The sequence below is a fragment of the Opisthocomus hoazin genome, chromosome 39, assembly GCF_030867145.1.
Source record: "Opisthocomus hoazin isolate bOpiHoa1 chromosome 39, bOpiHoa1.hap1, whole genome shotgun sequence".
NCBI lineage: Eukaryota > Metazoa > Chordata > Aves > Opisthocomiformes > Opisthocomidae > Opisthocomus > Opisthocomus hoazin.
The window spans coordinates 187,287-198,917 of NC_134452.1; the positions used below are offsets into that span (position 1 = coordinate 187,287).

At 59.6% G+C, this 11,631-nt stretch overlaps 2 protein-coding genes across 2 annotated transcripts in view; one reads left to right on the plus strand and one right to left on the minus strand.

The window, feature by feature from the left end:
- BCKDHA (branched chain keto acid dehydrogenase E1 subunit alpha) overlaps positions 1 to 7,993 on the plus strand; it is an 8,980-nt gene extending 987 nt beyond the window's left edge. Inside the window, exons 3-4 of the mRNA XM_075446125.1 lie at positions 6,059 to 6,277; positions 7,738 to 7,993. Of these exons, the coding sequence (XP_075302240.1) occupies positions 6,059 to 6,277; positions 7,738 to 7,908 (390 nt within the window). The 3' untranslated portion in view covers positions 7,909 to 7,993. The remainder of the gene's footprint in view (positions 1 to 6,058; positions 6,278 to 7,737) is intronic.
- A 1,552-nt stretch (positions 7,994 to 9,545) lies between these two features.
- On the minus strand, positions 9,546 to 11,631 carry DMAC2 (distal membrane arm assembly component 2). Its single transcript, XM_075446166.1, is given in 7 exon segments — positions 9,546 to 9,839; positions 9,841 to 9,865; positions 9,950 to 10,112; positions 10,195 to 10,328; positions 10,417 to 10,497; positions 11,012 to 11,175; positions 11,557 to 11,631. Coding segments are annotated over 7 exon segments (864 nt in total). The 5' UTR covers positions 11,575 to 11,631; the 3' UTR covers positions 9,546 to 9,560.

Consider the following 11,631-nt stretch of genomic DNA (forward strand, 5'->3'; position numbering starts at 1 on the left):
TCCCCTCCCCAAAATTTCAGGGATCCCTCCCCCAAATCCTGGGGATCCATCCCTAAAATCCCAAGGATCCTCCTCCCTGAAACCGCAGGGATCCCTCCCCAAAATCCCAGGGATCCCTCCCCCAAATCCTGGAGATCCCCTTCCCCCAGATTCTGGGCACAGCTTCTCCCTCAAATCCCGGGGATCCCTCCCTAAAATCCCAAGGATCCTCCTGCCTGAAACCACAGAAATCTCTCCCAAAAATCCTAGGGTTCGCTCCCTAAAATCCCAAGGATCCTCCTCCAAATCCCGGGGATCTCTCCCCACAATTTCAGGGATTCTCCTCCGCAAAATCCCAGGGATCCCTCCCAAAATTCCATGGGATTCGTCCCTGAAATCCCAAGGATCCTCCTCCCCAAAATCCCAGGATCCCTCCCCCAAATCCTGGAGATCCCCCTTCCCCCAAATTCTGGGCACAGCTTCTCCCCCAAATCCCGGGGATCCCTCCCTGAATTCCCAAGGATCCTCCTGCCTGAAACCACAGTAATCTCTCCCCAAAATCCTAGGGATCCCTCCCTAAAATCCCAAGGATTCCCCTCCCCACATTTCAGGGATCCCTCCCCCAAAATCTTGGGATCCCTCCCTAAAATCCCAAGGATTCTCCTCCCCAAAATCCTAGGGGATCCCTCCCCCAAATCCTGGAGATCCCCTTCCCCCAAATTCTAGGGACAACTTCTCCCCCAAATCCCAGGGATCCCTCCCAAAATTCCATGGGATTCGTCCCCGAAATCCCAAGGATCCTCCTCCCTGAAACCGCAGGGATCCCTCCCCAAAATCCCAGGGATCCCTCCCTAAAATCCCAAGGATTCTCCTCCCCAAAATCCCAGGGATCCCTCCCCCAAATCCTGGAGATCCCCCTTCCCCCAAATTCTGGGCACAGCTTCTCCCCCAAATCCTGGGGATCCCTCCCTGAAATCCCGAGGATCCTCCTGCCTGAAACCACAGGGATCTCTCCCAAAAATCCCAGGGATCCCTCCCTAAAATCCCAAGGGTCCTCCTCCAAATCCCGGGGATCTCTCCCCACAATTTCAGGGATTCTCCTCCGCAAAATCCAGGGATCCCTCCCAAAATTCCATGGGATTCGTCCCCGAAATCCAAGGATCCTCCTCCCCAAAATCCCAGGGATCCCTCCCCCAAATCCTGGAGATCCCCTTCCCCCAGATTCTGGGCACAGCTTCTCCCCCAGATCCCGGGGATCCCTCCCTGAATTCCCAAGGATCCTCCTGCCTGAAACCACAGTAATCTCTCCCCAAAATCCTAGGGATCCCTCCCTAAAATCCCAAGGATTCCCCTCCCCACATTTCAGGGATCCCTCCCCCAAATCTTGGGGATCCCTCCCTAAAATCCCAAGGATTCCTAAAATCCAAGGATTCTCCTCCCCAAAATCCTAGGGATCCCTCCCCCAAATCCTGGAGATCCCCTTCCCCCAAATTCTAGGGACAACTTCTCCCCCAAATCCCAGGGATCCCTCCCAAAATTCCATGGGATTCGTCCCCGAAATCCCAAGGATCCTCCTCCCTGAAACCGCAGGGATCCCTCCCCAAAATCCCAGGGATCCCTCCCTAAAATCCCAAGGATTCTCCTCCCCAAAATCCCAGGGATCCCTCCCCCAAATCCTGGAGATCCCCTTCCCCCAAATTCTGGGCACAGCTTCTCCCCCAAATCCTGGGGATCCCTCCCTGAAATCCGAGGATCCTCCTGCCTGAAACCACAGGGATCTCTCCCAAAAATCCCAGGGATCCCTCCCTAAAATCCCAAGGGTCCTCCTCCAAATCCCGGGGATCTCTCCCCACAATTTCAGGGATTCTCCTCCGCAAAATCCCAGGGATCCCTCCCAAAATTCCATGGGATTCGTCCCCGAAATCCCAAGGATCCTCCTCCCCAAAATCCCAGGGATCCCTCCCCCAAATCCTGGAGATCCCCTTCCCCCAGATTCTGGGCACAGCTTCTCCCCCAGATCCCGGGGATCCCTCCCTGAATTCCCAAGGATCCTCCTGCCTGAAACCACAGAAATCTCTCCCCAAAATCCTAGGGATCCCTCCCTAAAATCCAAGGATTCCCCTCCCCAAAATTTCAGGGATCCCTCCCCCAAATCTTGGGGATCCCTCCCTAAAATCCCAAGGATTCTCCTCCCCAAAATCCTAGGGATCCCTCCCCCAAATCCTGGAGATCCCCTTCCCCCAAATTCTAGGGACAACTTCTCCCCCAAATCCCAGGGATCCCTCCAAAATTCCATGGGATTCGTCCCTGAAATCCCAAGGATCCACCTCCCTGAAACCGCAGGGATCCCTCCCCAAAATCCCAGGGATCCCTCCCCAAAATCCAGGGATCCCTCCCCCAAATCCTGGAGATCCCCTTCCCCCAGATTCTGGGCACAGCTTCTCCCCAGATCCCGGGGATCCCTCCCTGAATTCCCAAGGATCCTCCTGCCTGAAACCACAGTAATCTCTCCCCAAAATCCTAGGGATCCCTCCCTAAAATCCCAAGGATTCCCCTCCCCACATTTCAGGGATCCCTCCCCCAAAATCTTGGGGATCCCTCCCTAAAATCCCAAGGATTCTCCTCCCCAAAATCCTAGGGATCCCTCCCCCAAATCCTGGAGATCCCCTTCCCCCAAATTCTAGGGACAACTTCTCCCCCAAATCCCAGGGATCCCTCCCAAAATTCCATGGGATTCGTCCCCGAAATCCCAAGGATCCTCCTCCCTGAAACCGCAGGGATCCCTCCCCAAAATCCCAGGGATCCCTCCCTAAAATCCCAAGGATTCTCCTCCCCAAAATCCCAGGGATCCCTCCCCCAAATCCTGGAGATCCCCTTCCCCAAATTCTGGGCACAGCTTCTCCCCCAAATCCTGGGGATCCCTCCCTGAAATCCCGAGGATCCTCCTGCCTGAAACACAGGGATCTCTCCCAAAAATCCCAGGGATCCCTCCCTAAAATCCCAAGGGTCCTCCTCCAAATCCCGGGGATCTCTCCCCACAATTTCAGGGATTCTCCTCCGCAAAATCCCAGGGATCCCTCCCAAAATTCCATGGGATTCGTCCCCGAAATCCCAAGGATCCTCTCCCCAAAATCCCAGGGATCCCTCCCCCAAATCCTGGAGATCCCCTTCCCCCAGATTCTGGGCACAGCTTCTCCCCCAGATCCCGGGGATCCCTCCCTGAATTCCCAAGGATCCTCCTGCCTGAAACCACAGAAATCTCTCCCCAAAATCCTAGGGATCCCTCCCTAAAATCCCAAGGATTCCCCTCCCCAAAATTTCAGGGATCCCTCCCCCAAATCTTGGGGATCCCTCCCTAAAATCCCAAGGATTCTCCTCCCCAAAATCCTAGGGATCCCTCCCCCAATCCTGGAGATCCCCTTCCCCCAAATTCTAGGGACAACTTCTCCCCCAAATCCCAGGGATCCCTCCCAAAATTCCATGGGATTCGTCCCTGAAATCCCAAGGATCCTCCTCCCTGAAACCGCAGGGATCCCTCCCCAAAATCCCAGGGATCCCTCCCCAAAATCCCAGGGATCCCTCCCCCAAATCCTGGAGATCCCCTTCCCCCAGATTCTGGGCACAGCTTCTCCCCCAGATCCCGGGGATCCCTCCCTGAATTCCCAAGGATCCTCCTGCCTGAAACCACAGTAATCTCTCCCCAAAATCCTAGGGATCCCTCCCTAAAATCCCAAGGATTCCCCTCCCCACATTTCAGGGATCCCTCCCCCAAATCTTGGGGATCCCTCCCTAAAATCCCAAGGATTCTCCTCCCCAAAATCCTAGGGATCCCTCCCCCAAATCCTGGAGATCCCCTTCCCCCAAATTCTAGGGACAAACTTCTCCCCCAAATCCCAGGGATCCCTCCCAAAATTCCATGGGATTCGTCCCCGAAATCCCAAGGATCCTCCTCCCTGAAACCGCAGGGATCCCTCCCCAAAATCCCAGGGATCCCTCCCTAAAATCCCAAGGATTCTCCTCCCCAAAATCCCAGGATCCCTCCCCCAAATCCTGGAGATCCCCTTCCCCCAAATTCTGGGCACAGCTTCTCCCCAAATCCTGGGATCCCTCCCTGAAATCCCGAGGATCCTCCTGCCTGAAACCACAGGGATCTCTCCCAAAAATCCCAGGGATCCCTCCCTAAAATCCCAAGGGTCCTCCTCCAAATCCCGGGGATCTCTCCCCACAATTTCAGGGATTCTCCTCCGCAAAATCCCAGGGATCCCTCCCAAAATTCCATGGGATTCGTCCCCGAAATCCCAAGGATCCTCCTCCCCAAAATCCCAGGGATCCCTCCCCCAAATCCTGGAGATCCCTTCCCCAGATTCTGGGCACAGCTTCTCCCCCAGATCCCGGGGATCCCTCCCTGAATTCCCAAGGATCCTCCTGCCTGAAACCACAGAAATCTCTCCCCAAAATCCTAGGGATCCCTCCCTAAAATCCCAAGGATTCCCCTCCCCAAAATTTCAGGGATCCCTCCCCCAAATCTTGGGGATCCCTCCCTAAAATCCCAAGGATTCTCCTCCCCAAAATCCTAGGGATCCCTCCCCAAATCTGGAGATCCCCTTCCCCCAAATTCTAGGGACAACTTCTCCCCCAAATCCCAGGGATCCCTCCCAAAATTCCATGGGATTCGTCCCTGAAATCCCAAGGATCCTCCTCCCTGAAACCGCAGGGATCCCTCCCAAAATCCCAGGGATCCCTCCCCAAAATCCCAGGGATCCCTCCCCCAAATCCTGGAGATCCCCTTCCCCCAGATTCTGGGCACAGCTTCTCCCCCAGATCCCGGGGATCCCTCCCTGAATTCCCAAGGATCCTCCTGCCTGAAACCACAGTAATCTCTCCCCAAAATCCTAGGATCCCTCCCTAAAATCCCAAGGATTCCCCTCCCCACATTTCAGGATCCCTCCCCCAAATCTTGGGGATCCCTCCCTAAAATCCCAAGGATTCTCCTCCCCAAAATCCTAGGGATCCCTCCCCCAAATCCTGGAGATCCCCTTCCCCCAAATTCTAGGGACAACTTCTCCCCCAAATCCCAGGGATCCCTCCCAAAATTCCATGGGATTCGTCCCCCGAAATCCCAAGGATCCTCCTCCCTGAAACCGCAGGGATCCCTCCCCAAAATCCCAGGGATCCCTCCCTAAAATCCCAAGGATTCTCCTCCCCAAAATCCCAGGATCCCTCCCCCAAATCCTGGAGATCCCCTTCCCCCAAATTCTGGGCACAGCTTCTCCCCCAAATCCTGGGGATCCCTCCTGAAATCCCGAGGATCCTCCTGCCTGAAACCACAGGGATCTCTCCCAAAAATCCCAGGATCCCTCCCTAAAATCCCAAGGGTCCTCCTCCAAATCCCGGGGATCTCTCCCCACAATTTCAGGGATTCTCCTCCGCAAAATCCCAGGGATCCCTCCCAAAATTCCATGGGATTCGTCCCGAAATCCCAAGGATCCTCCTCCCCAAAATCCCAGGGATCCCTCCCCCAAATCCTGGAGATCCCCTTCCCCCAGATTCTGGGCACAGCTTCTCCCCCAGATCCCGGGGATCCCTCCCTGAATTCCCAAGGATCCTCCTGCCTGAAACCACAGTAATCTCTCCCCAAAATCCTAGGGATCCCTCCCTAAAATCCCAAGGATTCCCCTCCCCACATTTCAGGGATCCCTCCCCAAATCTTGGGGATCCCTCCCTAAAATCCCAAGGATTCTCCTCCCCAAAATCCTAGGGATCCCTCCCCCAAATCCTGGAGATCCCCTTCCCCCAATTCTAGGGGACAACTTCTCCCCCAAATCCCAGGGATCCCTCCCAAAATTCCATGGGATTCGTCCCCGAAATCCCAAGGATCCTCCTCCCCAAAATCCCAGGGATCCCTCCCCAAAATCCCAGGGATCCCTCCCTAAAATCCCAAGGATTCTCCTCCCCAAAATCCAGGGATCCCTCCCCCAAATCCTGGAGATCCCTCCCCCAAATCCTGGAGATCCCCTTCCCCAAATTCTGGGCACAGCTTCTCCCCCAAATCCCGGGGATCCCTCCCTGAAATCCCAAGGATCCTGCGCGGATCCCTCGGGATCTTCCCGGGATTTCTTCCGGCAGGATCGGGCACCACAGCACCAGCGACGACAGCTCGGCGTACCGCTCGGTGGACGAGGTCAGCTACTGGGACCAGCAGGACCACCCCATCTCCCGCCTGCGGCTCCACATGCTGGGCCGCGGCTGGTGGGACGAGGAGCAGGAGAAGGCCTGGCGGAAGAGCTCCCGCAAGATGGTGAGGGCAACCGGGCGATCCGTCGGGATCCGGGGAGGGATCAGTTGGGATCTGGGGGAGGGGGATCCTTGGAGTTTTGGGGACGGAGCCCTGGGATTCGAGGAGGAGGATCCCTGGGGTTTGGGGAGGGATCGCCAGGATCTGGGGAGGGATCCCCGGGATTTTGGGGAGGGATCCTTGGGATTTGGGGAGGGATCCTTGGGATTTTGGGGAGGGATCACCAGGATCTGGGGAGGGGGATCCTTGGGATTTTGGGGAGGGATCCCGGGATTTTGCGGAGGGGATCCCCGGGATTTTGGGGAGGGATCCTTGGGATTTGGGGGAGGAATCAGTTGGGATTTGGGGGAGGGATCGCCAGGATCTGGGGGAGGGGTCCTTGGGATTTTGGGGAGGGATCGCCAGATCTGGGGAGGGGTCCTTGGGATTTTGGGGAGGGATCCTTGGGATTTGGGGAGGGATCCTTGGGATCTGGGGGAGGGAGATCGCAGGGATTTTGGGGACGAAGTCCTGGGATCTGAGGAGAAGGGATCCCCAGATTTTGGGGAGGAGGATCCTTGGGTTTTGGGGAGGGATCCCTGAAATTTTAGGGAGCAGAATCCTTAGGATTTTAGGGAGGGATCTCTAGGATTTTAGGGAGGGATCTCTGGGATTTCGGGGAGGGATCCCTGGGATTTTGGGGTGGGGTCCCCAGGACTTTAGGGAAGTCACCCCGGGATTTTAGAGAGAGATCCCCAGGATTTCGGAGAGGGATCCTCGGGATTTCGGAGAGGGATCCTTGGGATTTTGGGGAGGGATCCCTGAAATTTTGGGGAGCAGAATCCTTAGGATTTTAGGGAGGGATCTCTGGGATTTTTGGGAGGGATCCCCAGGATTTCGGGGAGGGATCCCTGGGATTTCGGGGAGGGATCCCTGGGATTTTGGGGAGGGATCCTGGGATTTTGGGGAAGTCACCCCGGGATTTTAGGGAGAGATCCCCAGGATTTCGGGGAGGGATCCCCAGGATTTCGGAGAGGGATCCTCAGGATTTTGGGGAGGGATCCTGAGGATTTTGGGGAGGGATCCCCAGGATTTCGGGGAGGGATCCCTGGGATTTCGGGGAGGGATCCCTGGGATTTGGGGGAGGGGGATCCCTGGGATTTGGGGGAGGGGGATCCCTGGGATTTGGGGGTGTAATCTCTGGGATTTCGGGGAGGGATCCTCAGGATTTTGGGGAGGGATCCCGAGGATTTTAGGGAGGGACCCCCAGGAATTCAGGGAGGGATCCCCGGGATTTTGGGGAGGGATCCCCGGGATTTTGGGGAGGGATCCCCAGGATTTCGGGGAGGGATCCCCGGGATTTCGGGGAGGGATCCTCAGGATTTTGGGGAGGGATCCCTGGGATTTTGGGGAGGGATTCCCAGGATTTTGGGGAGGGATCCCCGGGATTTCGGGGAGCAACCGGAGCCGCCGCTGCCCGGCAGGTGATGGAGGCCTTCGAGCAGGCGGAGCGGAAGCCGAAGCCCAGCCTGCAGCTCCTCTTCTCCGACGTTTACCGGGAGATGCCGGCCCACCTGCGCCGGCAGCGGGCGGCTCTCGAACGGCACCTGCAGCACTACGGGGAGCACTACCCCCTCGAGAACTTCGAAAAGTGACCCCCCCCCGGCAAATAAACCCGGCTGCACCCCCGGGGACGGACCCCCGGCCGGGATTAACACCCTGGAGCCGGGATTAACACCCTGGAGTTGGGATTAATGCCCTTGGGAGGGGGATTAACGCCCTTGGGAGGTGGAAATAGCTCCGCTTTGGGTGGGATTAAGCCCCTTGGGGGGATTAAAAACCTCTGGGGGGGGAGCTTGGCTTCCTTGAGGGTGGATTAGCCCCCTTGGAAGGTGGAAATAGCTCCACTTCGGGTGGGATTAAGCCCCTTTGGGGGGGATTAAACCCCTTTGGGGGGGTGTTTGGCTTCCTTGAGGAGGGATTAAGCTGCCTGGAGGAGGAATTAATCCCTCTGGTGTGGATTATCCCTTTTGGAAAGTGGAAACAGCCCCACTTTGGGTGGGATTAAGCCCCTTTGGGGGGTATTAAGACCCTTGGAGGGGGAGTTTGGCTTCCTTGAGGGAGGATTAAGCCCCCTGGAAGGTGGAAATGGCCCCACTTTGGGTGGGATTAAGCCCCTTTGGGCGGGATTAAGCCCCTTGGAGGAGGAATTAATCCCTCTGGTGTGGATTATCCCCCTTGGAAGGTGGAAATAACCCTGCTTGGGGCGGGATTAAACCCCTTGGAGGGGGAGTTTGGCTTCCTTGAGGGAGGATTAAGCCCCTTAGAAGGTGGAAATCACCCCACTTTGGGCGGGATTGAGCCCCTTTGAGGGAAGAATTAAGCCCTTTGGGGTAGATTATGCCCCTTGGAAGGTGAAAATAGCCCCACTTTGGGGAGATTACCACCCCAGAGCAGGGTTTAACATCCTTTAGGGGGTATTAAGCCCCTTTGGGGGGTGAGTTTGACTCCCTTGAGGGGGATTAGCCCCCCTGGAGAGGGAGTTAACTCCCTTTGAGGGCGAATTCACCCTGTGGAGGGGGGATTAAGCCCCTCGAGGAAGGATTAAACCCCTCAGGGAGGGAATTCACCCCCTCGAGGAGGGATTAAGACCTTTGCAGGGGGAATTAAACCCCTTGGGGTGTATAAAACCCTTTGGAAGGGGGCAATAGCCCCCTCAGTGGGGGCATTAACCCCGTTTGAGGGGGATTAACACAGTTGGAGGAGTGAATTATAACACCCCTCAGGGAGGGATTAAGCCCCCCGCGGGGAGCGAATTCACCCCCTCGAGGGGGGATTAAACTCCCTCCGGGAAGGATTAGCTCCCTTGTGGAGGGATTAAATCCCCTCGAGGGGGGATTAAACCCTCTCGGGAAGGGATTAAACCCCTCGGGGAAGGAATTCACCCACTCGAGGAGGGATTAAACCCCCTTGGGGAGGGAATTCACCCCCTCGGGGAGGGATTAAACCCCTCGGGGAGGGAATTCACCCCCTCGGGGAGGGATTAAACCCCTCGGGGAGGGATTAAACCCTCTCGGGAAGGGATTAAACCCCTCGGGGAAGGAATTCACCCACTCGAGGAGGGATTAAACCCCCTTATGGAGGGAATTCACCCCCTCGGGGAGGGATTAAACCCCCTCGAGGGGGGATTAAGCCCTCAGGGAGGGAATTCACCCCCTCGGAGGAGAGATTAGCCCTGTCAAGGGTTACGAAACGGGATTAGCGGGCGCGTCCCAGGTTCCCACGGGGCATTATAATCCCAGAACACTCACAGGAGGCAGCTGGAAACTGGGAACCCCACCGAGAACCCCCAAATCCACGGAGGGGAGCGAGGGAGGCAGCACGCATTTAATGCTCGGGGCGGGGGGGGGGGCCACGGCGCTGCTTCCCATGCCCCCCCCGCCCCCCCAAACCCCACCGGGCTCAGGCAGGGGGCCGTCCCCCCCCCCTCGGCGGCCTCCCCAAGCTCCATCCCCACGATCCGGCAGCGCGGCAGCGCCTCCTCCAGCAGGATCCGGACCAAGCCCGGGCTGGGCACCCGCACCCCCCGCCACGTCCAGCCGCCGCAGCGCCCTGGGGGGGTACAGAGACCGGAGGGGGGGTCTCAAGCACCCAGGGTGGGGGGGTGACGGCTGTCGCCTCCCACCCCGCGCTCACCGGAGGTGGTGGAGGGTGGCCAAGCCCCTCTCGGTGACGTGGGGGCAGCGGGCCAGCGCCAGCTCCCGCAGGGTCGCCCCGAAGACGTGCAGCCGCCCCAGCGCCCAGTCGTCGAGGTGGGGGCACCCGCTCAGGTCCAGGTGCTGCAGCCGGGTCAGCGGCACTATGATGGGGTGGGGGGGGGGGGGTCACAGGGGACCCCCAAAAGGGTCTGGGGGGGTCCCAGGGGGGGTCTTGGCGCTCACCCAGGTTGTCCAAGCCGTTGTAGGTGAGCGAGGAGCCACTGAGGTCCACGGCCACCACGGGGACGTCCCGGAGGTGAAGGACCTCGGGGCGCCAGTGGTCCTCCGGGCGTATCCAGCGCTCCTGGCCCTCAAATCTATGGGGCGAGGGGGGGGGGGGAATCAGGGGGAGGGGGACCCCCCCCGGGGGAAGGGGGGCACCCCCAAAGCGGGGCGGGGGCTCACCTGACCTTCCCGCCGCAGGACAGGGTGAAGACGGCGGCCACCACGTTGTCCCCGTACGTGTCCTTGAGGAAGCCACAGTACCTGGGGGGGGGGGGGGGGCGAGAGTTGGGGGGGGCCCCAATTCCCCCCCCTCTGCCTGTGCCCCACATGTGGGGGGGCAGATCCAGCCCCTCCTGCACCCCACAAATTGGGGGGGGGCCCAAATCCCACTCCTCTGCCTGTGCCCCACATGTGAGGGGGCAGATCCAGCCCCTCCTCTTGCACCTCACATGTGGAGGGGCCCCAATCCCCCTCCTCTGCCTGCACCCCACAGGTGGGGGGGCAGATGCAGCCCCTCCTGCACCCCACAAGTTGGGGGGGGCCAAAATCACCCTCCTCTGCCTGTGCCCCACATGGGGGGGGGGCAGATCCAGCCCCTCCTGCACCCCACAAGCTGGGGGGGCCCCCAATTCCCCCCTCTGCCTGTGCCCCACATGTGGGGGGCTGGATCCAGCCCCTCCCCTCGCACCCCACGCTCAGGGGGGACCCCAATATCCGCCCCCCCCGCCTGTGCCCCACACCTTGGGGGTCCTGACCCCCCCCCAGCCCCACGCACGCGTTCCTGCTCCGCAGCCGGCGCCGCCGCAGCCGCTCTCCCCAGGCCACTGCCGCCTCCACCTCGTAGAACCAACGGCCCAGGCGCTCCAGCAGCCCCCCCGCCGCCCCCCGGCTCTGCCCGGGCGGGGGGCGCGGGGTGAGTGACCCCCGGCACCCCAACACCTGCGCGGGGGGAGAGTGGGGCCGCCTCAGCCACTGCCTTACACCCCCCCCCAACTCCAATCAGGCTCAGGAGCCGCCAGCCGGGGGGGGCCACAACGGGATTTAATTATAAAAGACCGAAGGGACACCCCCCCCCCATTTATGGTAGGTTCCGGGGGGGGGGGGGGGAAGGCCCAGCCACCCAGGCCTCGCCCCCCCCCCCCCCCCCCCCCCCGGGCTGCTGCGGAGAGGGCACAGAGCCCCCTAGCCCCCCCCCAACCCTGGGGGTCCTTGGGGGCTCTCCCCACCCCCTGTCACTGGGGGGGGGGCGCCCTGGGGGTCCCCTGTCCCCCCCCCCACCCCTACGAAGGAGTCTCCATGGCGACGCCGGGCATCACCTACCGCCCTCAGCGCCGCCATCTTGGACGCCTCACGTGACCGGGGCCGCCACGCATGCGCGGCTGAGCTACCCCGCCG